This window comes from Mastomys coucha, unplaced genomic scaffold, assembly GCF_008632895.1.
Source record: "Mastomys coucha isolate ucsf_1 unplaced genomic scaffold, UCSF_Mcou_1 pScaffold16, whole genome shotgun sequence".
In the NCBI taxonomy this organism is placed as follows: Eukaryota; Metazoa; Chordata; class Mammalia; order Rodentia; family Muridae; genus Mastomys; species Mastomys coucha.
The window spans coordinates 73243766-73258197 of NW_022196898.1; the positions used below are offsets into that span (position 1 = coordinate 73243766).

General features: G+C 37.6%; 1 protein-coding gene across 3 annotated transcripts in view; it reads left to right on the forward strand.

Annotated features, from left to right (window-relative positions):
* The window catches only part of Ndst4 (N-deacetylase and N-sulfotransferase 4), a 322892-nt gene that overhangs the window by 285474 nt on the left and 22986 nt on the right, over nt 1-14432 (forward strand). For all 3 annotated transcript variants that reach the window (XM_031375370.1, XM_031375368.1, XM_031375369.1), the window contains one exon: nt 6160-6256. In XM_031375370.1, the coding sequence (XP_031231230.1) occupies nt 6160-6256 (97 nt within the window). The remainder of the gene's footprint in view (nt 1-6159; nt 6257-14432) is intronic.

Here is a 14432-nt window from a genome sequence, read left to right on the forward strand (position 1 = left end):
TTTTGGAGGGGAAACTGGGAATGGAGAAATTTACATGTAAATAAAGAAAATATCTAAGAAAAAAAAAAGAAACCTTCATTTGAGCAAATAGAGCAGCAGCTCTGATGCTGGCCCTTTGTTAAGTTGTGTGTAGAGAAATTCAGTAACCATAGGAGCTGAACACCTCTTCCTTATTGCCTACAGCCAAAGGACTAATGTCTACAAACAAATGCATACTATCATACAAGGAAAGGAATGTGTAAGTTCTAAAGTAGACTGCACAAGTACATAGCAAGAACCCCGTTTCAGGGATGCCATGAAAGACAATATTTAGAATAGTAAAGAGTTGTGTCTGTTTGTTTCTGTCATAATTTTGGCACAACTATCCACATAGATCATATTATACTATATTTCAAGCTTGTATCAGGATCTCTCTGTACCTGCTCTACAAGGTTCCCTATGCCTTCTGGAAGTGGGGGTTATCAGTTTTTCAGCCTACAGGCATTTATTAAGCATCCCATGTGCTAGATATAGCAATGAGGAACACAGGCTACAGTCTCACTGTCAGAAGGTTTACAGTCTTGTAGATGGACTTATGATAAGCTGCAGCTATAATTTAACTATATAAAATTATTGTGTACATATACAAAATAATTTTAGGTGTTGGAATATTAAAAAAACATGACATGAAGGTATAGACAAAGCAGGGAGGGAGAAGTGGCTATGTTCACAAAGGGAGGCAATGGTCCTATTGATAGTTGCTCATAATAATGTAATCCATTGGTTAAATTGAACTTTCTTTGTTCAAGCTGTCTCACTAATAGGGCAAAGGGAAAGAAAAGGCTGGTATGGAATAAAATAATAAGCACTCTTTTATATACAGCATGCTTTTATTATTTTAATACTAGTAATGAATTTAATAGGTACCTTATGGGGTAGAAACTATAAATCATTGTTTTACAAATAAAGAAACTGAGGTCCAGGGATTTAAGAACATTGATTAAAGCACAGAAAGCCTCCTGGGCTCATGTTCTTGCTGACTGGGCTAAGGGGAGTTTGCAGCAGGTATTAGCATAAGCTAGAGAAATTGGCAAAACTTTGACTATGAATTGAGTGAAAATTTGGGCATTGAACAGGAAAATGAATTATTCAAAGGTTCTGAAGCAGAGTATCCTATTTCTGCAATGGAGAATGTTGTGCCTGATGAGCTAGATGGACTGAGTAGTCGTAATTGAGAAAGTGGTACTCAATGAGGTCCTTGAGCAGGATGAACCTATTTGTTGCTAAAACACCAGTGAGATAAGAAGCATGTGCAAAGAGTAAATTAACTCTTTTCCCCCCAAAACACTGATTGTTTCACCTGAATTTTAGTATACCCAACAGCAGCATATTCCAGTTGAAGCAAGGAGTGCATTGATCCACACTGTCCCAAGCTCCTTTCTCTTTCAAAGAGGAGAACACTGAAACACATTTCATTAGATGATAGGTGATACTCTACAGTGGCATTAAAACACACCTTGGTTGAAACAAGGCAGAAATGTGATTTTTCATTCCTGTAATTATCCTAGAGGGAGTGCTGTAGGCATCATAGACCCCTCTGCTCCATACAGGCACTCAGTGCCATGAGCCAATATGGTCTTCTATCTATGGTTTCCACCTCTGACTGCAAGGCAAGGCAGGTTCATTCTTCAATTACAGCCATTTTTTAGTCAACAATAATTGAAATAGGGGAAACCCAGAGAGAGTGGCTTTAACCTTAAAAAGAGACTTCACATCATTTGTCTCACTTTCAGTTCTAAAAGGCTTTTGCATCAGAAGACAGATTCAAGAGTGGCTGTGAAATATAATTTCTCATTAGATATTTGTGAAATGAGTAAAATAAGAAATATTTCATTATTAACTAAAAAATATATAAAAATAATAAATTAAAAGGTGTTAGCCCAGCCTTCTTTGCTGCTGCTAAAAACACAGATAGAGAACTAAGCTAAGCCTAGACTACAGATGTAGAGGGTAGAAGACTGAATTATGAAGAGATATATTGGAAGAAATATATCACTGTCAAGGTAAAATGGAATTTCTGTCCTTACATTTTTAAAGAAGGTATATTAATTTTAACAGCTTTAATTTAACTCCATTATTTGGAGGTTTCTATGCCTGAATATATTGGGCAATCAAAAAAAAAGTAGTGTAGTATTTTCCAAAGTAATTACCACATGCTTCAATGGTCTTTAAGAATTACTGAGTTTTAACCCAAAATCAACATCTGTATTACATCTCCCCTCTCCAAGCTGAGAAATAATAGAGCAAGAGATGGGAGAAAGCGTGTAAGAACCAGAGGAAGGGGTTACTACCATATAAAGTGATCTCTGGATACAATAGGTGTTTGATGGAGGAGTTGACAGTGCTTGTGACAGCGTCTACAAGATCTGTTCAAGATCAAGCCAGACAAAATCCTGTTGTAAATCAAGGAGGTGGTAATGAAGCCTCACCATGACTGAGGAGTCATTGCAACTGATGGCTGATAGGAGAAAGAATCTTTTGTGGGGATCCAGGCTATGAGATGCTAAAAGTGCCCAGTGGAGGGTTCTGAACCCAGGTATCTACAGGCAGCACTAAATGAATACACTGGGAGTTTTAAAAAAATCACATGAACTTGGGAGAGAAAAGTGGTAATGAGGAATTATAGCATAGGATATAAGAGTGAATTTTATCCAAAGCACAGAGAACATGCACATATGAAATTCTCAAAAATAAAATGAGAAAAATGCTAGTATTTTCATACTTTATACTTCAAGATAATCTCGGTGGAAGGTGGTGACATAAAGCACATTTATGTCACATGCATTTTCAAACTATGTGAGGTATGAATCACACCTGCCATAAATTGTATCCTTTGGAAGGATTTACAGAGGAAACATTTTTTGGGGAAAATCTATAAGGGTAATGATGGATAGACAAAAGGGAAATGTTTGACTGAGAATGTGACCTCAACACAATATAGTCTCCCCTTTCCCTTCATGGAGAACTAGTCACACAGACAACTGTGTCACCTGAGAGGAGCGGGTCCTCTTATAACCACTTGTCAGTCATTGGATATGGGACACCTCTGGGAAGCCGGAGGGAGGTGCGTCATGTGATCTGCCAGTCATACTGTATTCATCATCTATCCAAGGGCAATTTTCAATCTGCAGCCCACACATATCAAAGCATGTAACAGCTGGAGGTCTGGGAGGGCCTGTTGCTGCTGTTTTCCTAAGCAGAACAGTTGACATTGCCAGTGGACAGAAAAGCATCCTCCGCAGGAAATGCCAAGTGCCCATTCATTTCCACTTGTTTCTTACAATGGTTCCCTTCAAGTGGGCAGTTTTGACAAGATTTCCAAGAGCACATTTCCTAGGAAACCTTGAAGATGTTTGTTGTGAGAATAGGTAACCCAGTTGCTATACTTGTTGCCAATGCGGTATCCAATGCATCCCCCCTCCATCAGGTCTTCTATTCTGGATCTCCTAACTTTGGGCTTACTGTTTGATTACTAGAAATTTTACCTGGTGTCGCTGGCACTGTCTCAGGACAAGAGCTATTGTCTGTTCCACTGGCTGTCTTCCAGTGACTTTCTCCAGGTATTCTGTCAGAAAAAAAAGGCAATATCCAAGCAAAGATGGCTTCATTTGTGAGGCAAAAACACTAGTTGACTTTGTTCTGATTGTAATCACACCTTTCTTAAATCATGATTATTATCCTTTGCAGTTTACAGTGAAGCTGCGTATGGAGCACTCAGGAGGCTAGGAGACTGAGTGTCCCATACCCATTATAGATTATATCTTACTTCCTGGAAATTTGTTGTATTACCCCCAAATTCTGCCAATTGAATGGTTTCTTCTAACTACTACTTTTAGGAAACCTTTCACATAGGACAACGTTGTAGTGAGAGTTCATGTTAGGCTTCTGCCCTTGTATGTGCTAACCTATCTATAAACCACACCGGGGTTTCCTCTTTTAAGCAGAGTGCAGAAAACCCATCATGAAAATACAGAAATGAACATTTAGACAGGCATCCATGGGGAAGTGCAGGTGACAGAGGATCATGGGATACTTGTTTGACACAGGTGTTGTATCTGCTAGAGAACAATCCCAGATGCATCACTTCTATCTTACAAAAGTGGAAATGGAACACACTTCTAATTACTATTTGTGAGACATGAATACAATTTCTTGTGGGAGAACATAGCCATACCATTACATTATTGACTGGAAAATCACTATATCCCAGATATGGCCATATATCAGAAATTGTTTGAATTATCTACTTCAAGTAGCATACTACAGTGTAAGACTGAGAGATATGTGGCATGGATTGTTCTTGCTTCAGTGTCTTACAGATACTGTGTGGCAATTGATGCCACAAGGTCATAAGTCTTCTTGAATACATAGCTGAAATACCCTCCTTGCTCATGGGCTCCATTCAAAGATTTCCATAAAAACATGCTGCCTAACAAACCCCAGAGAACCTGATTAGTCAGTGTCCATTCATTTTAGCAGTAAAGGTTGAAGAGGAAAAATTCTCCTTTGAAAGGATGCCCCAGCATGCACCAGATGTCTAGCACTTATCAATGAAACAAACTTCACATTTTTCATGATTCTACTCCATCATATCTTTACATTGGCTTGGACTTTTTTTTTGAGACAGTGTCTTTTTGTTGTTGCTTTTGTTGTTTTTTGTTTGTTTTTGTTTTTAGTTTTTGTTTTTGTTTTTTCGTTTTGTTTTCTCTGTATTGCCTTGGCTGTCTTGGAACTCACTCTGTAGACCAGGCTGGCCTCAAACTCAGAAATCAGCCTACCTCTGCCTCCCAAGTGCTGGGATTAAAGGTGTGCACCACCACTGCCCAGCTTGAGACAGTGTCTTCATTTCATTCCCTACCTAGACTTGACCTCATAACATTTCCAACTCTACTTCTGCTATTGAAGTCCCCGGACCACAGGTGTTTAAGACTACCGCAGTTTCCAAACTCTCAAGTGCATTTTACTTAGCCAGGCAGCCAGAGTCATCCTCTTGCTTTTTATTTGGCACACTGAGTCCCAGGCCAATGGGCCAATGAGAAGTTTTGTGAGACCTCTGGATCATATGAGGAATTAGCTTGAAGCATTTCTGAGAAATCTGCCAAAATTTAATTTTGAGAAAACAATCTTGCCAAGTGATTCTAAATATTAAAAAAAAAACTTTAAAACCACACAGGCATGTATTTGTAATGTTAAGTACTTAGGAGCTTAAAGCATGAAAATCACTTGGGTTCATGAGTTTGAGGCCAGCCATATACCAAATAAATAAATAAATAAATAAATATGAATACATAAATGTGCTTTTAAAGAAAAAAATACCTCTTTGAAATAAATATATTTATTTCAAATATATTTATTTCATGAAATAATACGGAGAATAAATACATTCTCCATATTAGCACTTTTACCATCTCATTTTTAGATAAAAATTTAAATCAGTAAGCAAGATTAAACAAATTAACTAATAAGTGTTGAAATGACATAAAAGGTTTCAGTTTTGCATTCTTTAATTGAAAAATGGAGGCTCATTTGTGTAAACATTTCCAGACAAATCTAGCATTGTTAATTGGCTAAAACATCTACTCTGTCCTAGAATAGAATATTGAAAACTATGATTTTTACCTATAATTTTCAGAGTGGTAGGAAGAATCATAATTCAAAACAACTCATCTGACTGGCATATATATCTTCAGAAACATTTCCAAAAAAAAGCCATCTTGAATCAAAAGAAAAGTATCCCATGTCCAAAATATAGACGTGTTAATTTTGAACAGATAGAAAAGAAGTTGTGACATGTGAGTTACATGAGGCTCAGTCAAGTTCAACCCTCTTTGACACACAGACCTAAAATACAAACCACAGTCAGAGTCTCCATTAATATCCATCATAAATAGCAGGAACATCACAACAGGACTTATTTGAGGCTGTGCTTTATCCAGCCTTGGGTAGGAAAACCAGCTAATCTGTACAGGAGTAAAAGGGTCTAGGAGTCAAAGAACCACAACAAACTGCAAGGCCCAGCTCTAGGTCAGGCAAGAGTCTCATCCTGCCTTATTTGAAACATTCCTAAGACGTAGCAGTCAGGATTCAGTACTCAGTAAGACATGTCACTCTGCCTTGCAGAATCCGTGTGATGATAAACGACACAAAGACATCTGGTCCAGGGAGAAAACTTGTGATCATTTACCAAAATTCCTTGTGATTGGGCCACAGAAAACAGGTAAGGCTAGGCAGTGATGCTTCTTCATTTCTTGTCATTATACTTGTGACGTGACGGTATGGGATCTTGTTTTGTGACCTATGCAAGCTCATGGTTGAGCTGCTGTGCCTCCTCATGATACGTCATTTATCCTACCAGCCTCCAAAAGACCCTATCGTTTGCCTAATTAGACTTGAACTCTAAATGCTTTAGATATAGGGTTTAAAATTGTTTACCATACATATCAACATATTGCTAGTTTTTAGACAAAGGGTCTCAGGTTTTTCTGGTTTTTACTTATTGTGGCTTTGCCTAATTAGTCCCTGAGTTAAGTTATAAATGGTGATTTATTATTCTGACTCAGACTGTTTTACACTGTACATCAAGTTTGCATTGATTTCTGTCCAGAACCATGGTTGCTATTACTCACAAATTGTCTTATATGTGTGCTGTTAACGTAATCATTAAGTATTAATGTGCTGAAGGCTGGTTTTCTGCTGTGCCCCAATATCCCCAGACCTTTCTCCCTTGGTATTTTTTATGCACTGAAGGACAACTGTGTAAGGATGTAGTAAAAGAGAATGAAAGTATTTCACCAATGAGATGACACTTTCAATTAGAATATTTTATACTTTCTTCAGGATGTGACAGTTTTATATACTTTGCTTATATCCTGATTAATTAAAGTTTTTATTGAGTTGCTGTATGTTTAATTCACTACTTGGACTTGAAGCACCTTTTATCAGGAGAGCACAAACCATAACACAAAACCAACAGTCACAGTAAATAAGGTCTCTGCAGTGAAGATATTTGTAATACAAGCAAGTAGATCATTTTAAAAGTTGTGGGCAAAATTTCTAGACTATTAGATATTGGTTGTTGAAATCTTTTCTTCCTCTAAGGCTATAAATTGTGTTACAATAGCAAGTTAACACACATGCAGGGAGGGTGGAAATACAGCATGTATTTTCAGATATATCATGTTTTTGTTGTTTAAAATGTGCATTCATTTCCTGCAACTCTCTACAGCCCTGCTAACTCAAGAATAAATAGTAAAGAAATAAAACACCCCTGTGTTGTAAAATTGTGTTAAAAATTTAATTTAAGGACAGACCCTCTATCATTTGTCATTGAATATTATTCCTGTTTAGTTATGCTGAAAACCACACATTATTAACCATAAATCTTTTTCTTCCTTATTACTTGTATTTATAAAACCAATATGTTATATCTTTAGATTTTTAATATGTGGCCTATCCATGTGGCTATGATAAAGCTTTTAGCTTTTTTATTTTTATTTTTTAAAAACTTTCTCAAATCAAACAAGAAGTTAAAACAAAGAAATTACATGTCAGTATTCTTGTGGCAAGAATATATTATTCTAATATGAAAATGGTTCTAATAACTTGAGAAAAATCCAACCACAGGTGCCTGTTGTCCATATAAACGAAGCTCCTATTGCAGTCAAGAGTTTGAAAATCTCCTAAAGGGAGTCACAGGTGGTTGCTAGCTTACCCGCCCATGAACATGCTCGATTTTCAGTAACTTACAAACGATACATTCACCTCTAACATAAACACGAGATACAAAAAGGGGCCCCAAATGGTTCTTTTGTCAGTTGTTGTAAGACTAGAAGGTTGAGATCCCATTCTGCCACTACTGAGTCTTAGATGGAGTCCTCTGCTAAAATCAGCCAGGGACTGAAGAAAGAAGGGCCAGAGACATGAAAGCAGTTTGCATCATGTTTCTGCTTACTCTAGGAGGTTCTGCACAGTCATCCTCAGAAGCCATAGTACTAGTGCAAGAGGATTTCTAATAGCATCAAATTCAGCAGACAATCCTAAGTGCCATCTGTTCAGCATTAATTTCTCATAAGTTGCCTGGCTTAGTCTGACACATTACAAGTAAGGGGTTGGTTGTGTAAAAGTAGATTACTTTCCTGAGTATTCCCTAGACAAAACTTTTCACTCCAGTTCCACAAAGGGCATCTAAATGACTGTACAATAAATAACTCCCAAGAAAGATAGAAACAGTGGACAAAAATACAGATGTTGTATGGCAAGTGACATAGAATGCCTGCCTTACTGTAAGAACATCAAGCTACAAGTCTCTCTTCCCTCGTAGAGTACAATGTCTCTCCTTGCTGTCAAGGGACAAGAGGATCCCTCACTTCTTCCAGCTCCTGATGGTATCAACACGCACGGCTCAGATCACAAAGGCATCATTCTATTTCCCAAATTTGGCTACAGTTCCACAGCCATAGGGTGATTAAATTTTTTCACTGAGTGAGGTTATAAAATATCAATTATTGGATATTCAGCAACAACCTTAAAGCATTCGTTTATCTGTGTCCTGATCCAACTGTGTTCAATACCCACACAGATATTAAGCTATCAATCTTCTCAGCTCTCTTGTAGGTTTTTAAAACAATCCAACCTCTTTGCTTCCTTCTCTCTCCTTTTTCTCATTTAATTTTGTTTTCTGTGAGTCTGGAAAACAGTCAAGCAGCCCCCTGGATTCAATGTTCCCCTCTGCTTTCTGGTCTGTCTCTAACTCACTTTCCTATGGAATTTGAGGTTCTTCTTTTCACAATATCTTCGTTCTGATCCATTCTTTTCAGGAGCAAATCACATTAATTCTTTAGGACTCCTACCATAACTTTTAGAACTGCATTTTTACTGTGTTTGAGATATTTCCTTTGGCTCATATTCAACCTTCATTTGGTCAAGAACAAATTAAGAATTGACTAGTTCTTAACCCATCTGTCTGTCTGTCTATCTATCTATCTATCTATCTATCTATCTATCTATCTATCTATCTACCTACCTACCTACCTAACTAACTAACTAACTAACTAACTAACTAACTAACTAACTAACTATCATCTCTTTCTCCTTCACTGATTTACATTAGTGTTTATTTCTTAAATTATAAGCTTTCAAATGCGTGTTAGATTTGTTTAGGGATTTCGTTTTGATTATTTAAAATTCTTTCAAAACAGTTGGCTTGGGCTCTTTTACTCCACTAGGATGAAAATAAGGGGTAGTTTTTCTAGTGTCAATAAAACTGAGAGCCTGTGTGCCATTCCTACCCACCCCTGAAAATTATAGTTCTAGACACTCAGCAATGGAAACACACAGCTCCAAGGTTTGACAGCTGGGAACTTATTAGAGTAGGTGGGTCATGTCTGAGATAGCAGTAAACCTCTAAATCCAGGAGCCTTGTACTCCACAGTTACAGGCCACAACTTCCAATGTCAGGACTCTGCATCATTGAAGCCCTCTGGAACTTCAGATCCAATGAGGTTCATTGTTTCAGTGATGTAATTCCTTGTACTCTTCTGTTCTTAGGTCTTATATCTTCTCTTCCTGTTTCTTTCTAAGATTTCCATGGATTTTTTCCTTTTTAAGATTCCAAAGAATCTACTGTCCAACATTTTTCTTCTTGGAAAAATTTGACCACAACCCAGCAGCTGAAAAAGCAAACAGTGGACTTTCAAAGTCAGTAACTGTGCACGACATAACTAGTGTTGTGGTATTCAAGCTTTGAGCGTTAGAAACCTCACTAATAGCCCCCAGAGTAACCTATACTACCTTCAGATGCTGGTGTCTAGAATTGGAAACCCAGAAGAATTCCATCTGTTTTTAGTGTTACTTTATCAGTCGTCACTAGTCAGCATAAACAAGGCAATGAAAGACAGCTGGGAACCTGTGCACACAGTGTGGAGACTCAGAACCAACCTTACTCTGGACTAGGGATTGTCCAGCCACAGTTTTGTGACCTGGATTTCCAAAGTCCTGCCAACAGCCTGACTGAGACCATCCAGTTGCCCTATCTATCCTTGAGACCAAGAACAAACTGAAACTGCCTTTGATCCCTATGACTTCTTGAATGTGCTTCTCCTTTTCTGATTTGTCATTTTCCTACCAGTTGTATCAGTAGAGCTGAAATCATAGTGTGACAAATTCCTTTATCTGTTTATCACTTTATCTCTTTTTCATTTTTAACAGTTTTTCTGGGTATAATAGTGTGGGTTAATAGTTGTGGATTTTAAAACTTCACATATATATCTTTCCAGGCTTTCTGGCATTAAAAGTTTATGTTAATTTATCAAATGTTATTGCTTACACTATTCAGAAAGGACTGCACCATAGTGGGACTAGGTACTGGTTTCTTTGTTTCTTTGGCATTTGAGGCTAAAACCTCTATACCATCTCTTCTGTTTACAAGACACAGTCCTTTTGTGTTCAGCAGCTTTGCCTAGATGCTTGGAACAAGTTTCCCCTGGCAAGGAAAAACACTGGAATTTGTTGACACTGTGAGTCATCAAAAAACATGCTCCTGAATAGGAAGTATATTTTTATCAAGAAAGAAATCAAGAAAGTTTTTAAAATTTCCTAGAATTTAATGAAAATGAAAACATAACCTACCAAAATATGTGAAACACAGAAAGGCTTATAGTACTATGTGTCTATACTAGACACTATGAAAACTCTCAAAGCAAATACTTAAGGATGCATGTTAATTGGTAGCAAGTCATGCCACTCAAGGGGCAGGAAAGGACTTCCCTATTATGGACTCCCTTTGTAGACTTTGTATACTTTATTTTGTAAATCTTCAAGGAAGTAAAGTAGCCAGGTTCCAGACTAAGGAGCAGCAGCAGCCAAGACCCTCCACCAGGCCTCCCTAAGGATCAGAATGGCACTTCTAATTTTAGGTGAAATTAGAACAAACCCCACCAATCCCTGAACTTCCCACAGAAACCCATCAATCCCTGAGCACAAAAAACTTGCCAGTCTCTAAACAGGAAAATCCACCACTCCCTGAGCACCCGAAGCCCAGGACTTAAATCCTACCAATCTTCAATCTGGAAATTTTTGCTCTGGAAAGCTCTGCCCCCCTCCCACCAAACTCTATACAAACACTGTCCTTTGTCCAATTTCAGGCTGTCTGCTCCATCATGAGAGCTTAGGCAGCCACCCACTCCTGGATTCCACTCTCCAGACTTTGTATCCTCCAATAAATCTCTTTTATGAGATTTGCTGCCTGGTGTGACTCACTCATTGGAAGAACCCAAGAAGCAATGAAGAGAAGAAGGGACAAAGTGAGGAGAAGGAGCAGGGCCGAGGCTGCTGAGCTCCTCAGCTCAGCTGGGGATGCCCTCCCCTGGTTGCTGCAGGACCTCTGCTGAGGAGGCTTCCTCTCAGAGCTATGTGGTCCCTTTGCTCCTGTGTCTCAGGATGATTTTCCACTGGGACATTGTCCCACCTCAGAGCTTTGTGGTTCCTATGTGGTTTCAACATACATAAAGAGCTTCTGAGTCCCAGGACACCTTTCCATCTGAGGAGGGAAGCCAGCATTAATGTCTCATGAAAACAATAGCAGCAACCTCATAAAGTAGGAGAAAAAATATAATGAAAATCAGGACTAAATTAATAAAAATAGAAATTAAAAAAACTCTACAAAGGGTCAATGAAATGTAGAATTGATGCTTTGAAAACAATAACAAGATTAGCAAAAGTTCAGTTAAATTCATCAAATTCAATAGGGAGAGGTTCTAATTTAAGATAATTGGAGATAAAAAGGAAAGATGTCCAAAGAGCTTGAGGAAATAAAAAAGAATCATTAAGTTATATTTATCAAAACTGGGAAACCTAAAACAAATCCATGCCCACACACATACACACACAGACACACACACACACACAGAGAGACACACACACACGCACACACACACACACAAAGTTCTACCAAAGTTAAATAAAAATAAAATAAATAATTTAAATATACCCATTGTAGTATGCAAATGTCATAGAAGTGGCAAATAAAAATTTCTAACCTAAAAAGATCAAAGATTAGTTGAATTTTATGCAAAATTCTATACAGAAAATAAAGAAATAACTAGCACTAATACTTCTCATATTGTTTCATACAATGAAAAATGAAGGGACATTTCCACATTATTTTTATAAAGTCAGTATTATTCTGATACAAAAATCAGACATAGATCAACATAAAATGGAAAAGATAGGTCAATCTTGCTGATGAACATGATGCTAAGCCTTTCAAGACTGAATTTGAGAACACATCAATACAGTTATAAAATTATCAAATTGGCATCATTCAAGAGATTGCTCAATGTACATAAATTTTAAGTATATTCCAGCAAATGAGCCCACAGCCAACATCTTTTCAAATGATGAAAAACTCAAATCATTTCCATTAAAATCAAGGGAAAAAAGAAGGATGAGCAATCTACACCCTATGTCTATTCAACAGAAAATTTAAAGTCTTAGCTAGATCAATAAGATAAATGAAGACATAAGGAGGATAGAAATAGGAAATGAAGAAGCCACAATATCCTATGTTTAGATATAGCTTTCAGCATAAAGGCCCTAAAGACTCCACTAGAAGACCACAGTTTATAAATACATTCAGGAAAGGAGCAGAAGACAAAATTAACACACAGTAGTTGCTATCCTTTCTATAAATAAACAGCAAACATATTGCAAAAGTAATCAGGAAACTATATGCTTGAATCTTCAGATGTATGTGTTTCATTTGGAATACCTATAGAGGTCAGGAAGGGTTGGGAGGGGAAGAATTCAAGAGCAGGAGATAGTTTACAGTGGTACAATGGACCTCAGGGGAATTATAGAACAGAAAGAGTTAGATTGGGAGGTGGGCAGTGTAGAAGAGGGAATACTGAGAGGGATAAATAACACAAAATACCTCTGAAAAAAGTCATACAGAAGTATATTACTGTAGAAACTTGACAAATACATACATAAATTTTTTAAAAAGTTTGTATGCTCCTAAAAGACAGCAACCAAGTCCCAACTAGGCAACACAGGCTGAAAATATACATTGCCAGATATAGTTACCAACTTTGGAACTATTTGCAAGTAAGGTCTCATCAACCAAACATTACCAGTTACTGGCAATGTTCTTGGCTACCTTACAGGTCTGGATGGTAAGATCCTATTGCTGAAGGTACTACATGTGCTTGAGTCATAGAACATGGAGAATTCAAGCTGGGATTGACCCATAAGCTTCATTTATGCTGGTTAGCTTTTATGGTTCTGAATACTGTTATTCATGCTCCTGGAGGAGGAATAAAGCAATCATCAATTTTATTCAGCTCTGCATTTGGAGTACAGCAATAATAACTACCCTGGCAAAACATTCTAGTGCAGTAGCGGCATAAATACTATGGGAGTAACCAGCTACTTTCTAATTGGAATTGAGGGCGCCTCTGCAAGATGAAACTCATCTTACCAATGTTATCTGGACATTGAATCTGTTGCTTACAGGATAGGAGCCCTATAGGAGAAATTGCTAATAGTTCTTTGTCAAACGAAAATCCGAGTGACTTATCTTCTAGAGACTTATTGCACCCAATAATTAAGAAGCTCCTTTTTCTGTAATAGATGACAATAAACAGACAGACCCTCAACTTGTCAAGGTATAGATAATGAGTAATGTGGAGTGCGCAGGCATAAATTAGACATCTTTACCAAACCCCCTTCCCAAGTACTCAGAGAGAAAAAAGTTTGGAATCCCATCTAGCCAAGAGCATATGGTTAGCACAAATTGGATCTAATGGCCTAAACCAAAAGAGTACATGTAAGGAATATGATCAAAAGACATTGTACAAATTCTCAAAGAACTCATAAAATTGCAATAAAATAAATATTTTCATAAGATACAAAAACAAAACCAAAAATTCTCAGAAGTATTTTTGGGCCTTGTGTTACAACACAAACAGTAATACATGAAAGAATCACTTCTACAGCCAACTGAAGACTAATAAGTTGCCTGTTTCTATTGCCTAGAAAGAAGTAAGTCACACTTGTGACCAGATTTTAATTTCAGTCATGTATGTGTGTGCATGACTTTTAGAACCACCAACTGCAAGCCTTACATAAGAATCGGTCACAAGGCGTGTGATATACTAACGTGGGTCTCTTTGTCAAATGAATTGGGAAGCACTTCCTAAATGAGAATAGCTTCAGACAGAGCAGAAGCTTCCGAAGTTCCCAACCATGCACACACCTATACCTTTAGCATTTAAGACCTAAGAATGAAATAAAGAAAGAGAAAGAAGTGTACACTGAGGGGGGGAGGGAGAAGGGGAAGAGGGAGAGACACAGGGGGAAGGGTGAGGGGGTAGGGGGAGAGGGAGACACAGGGGGAA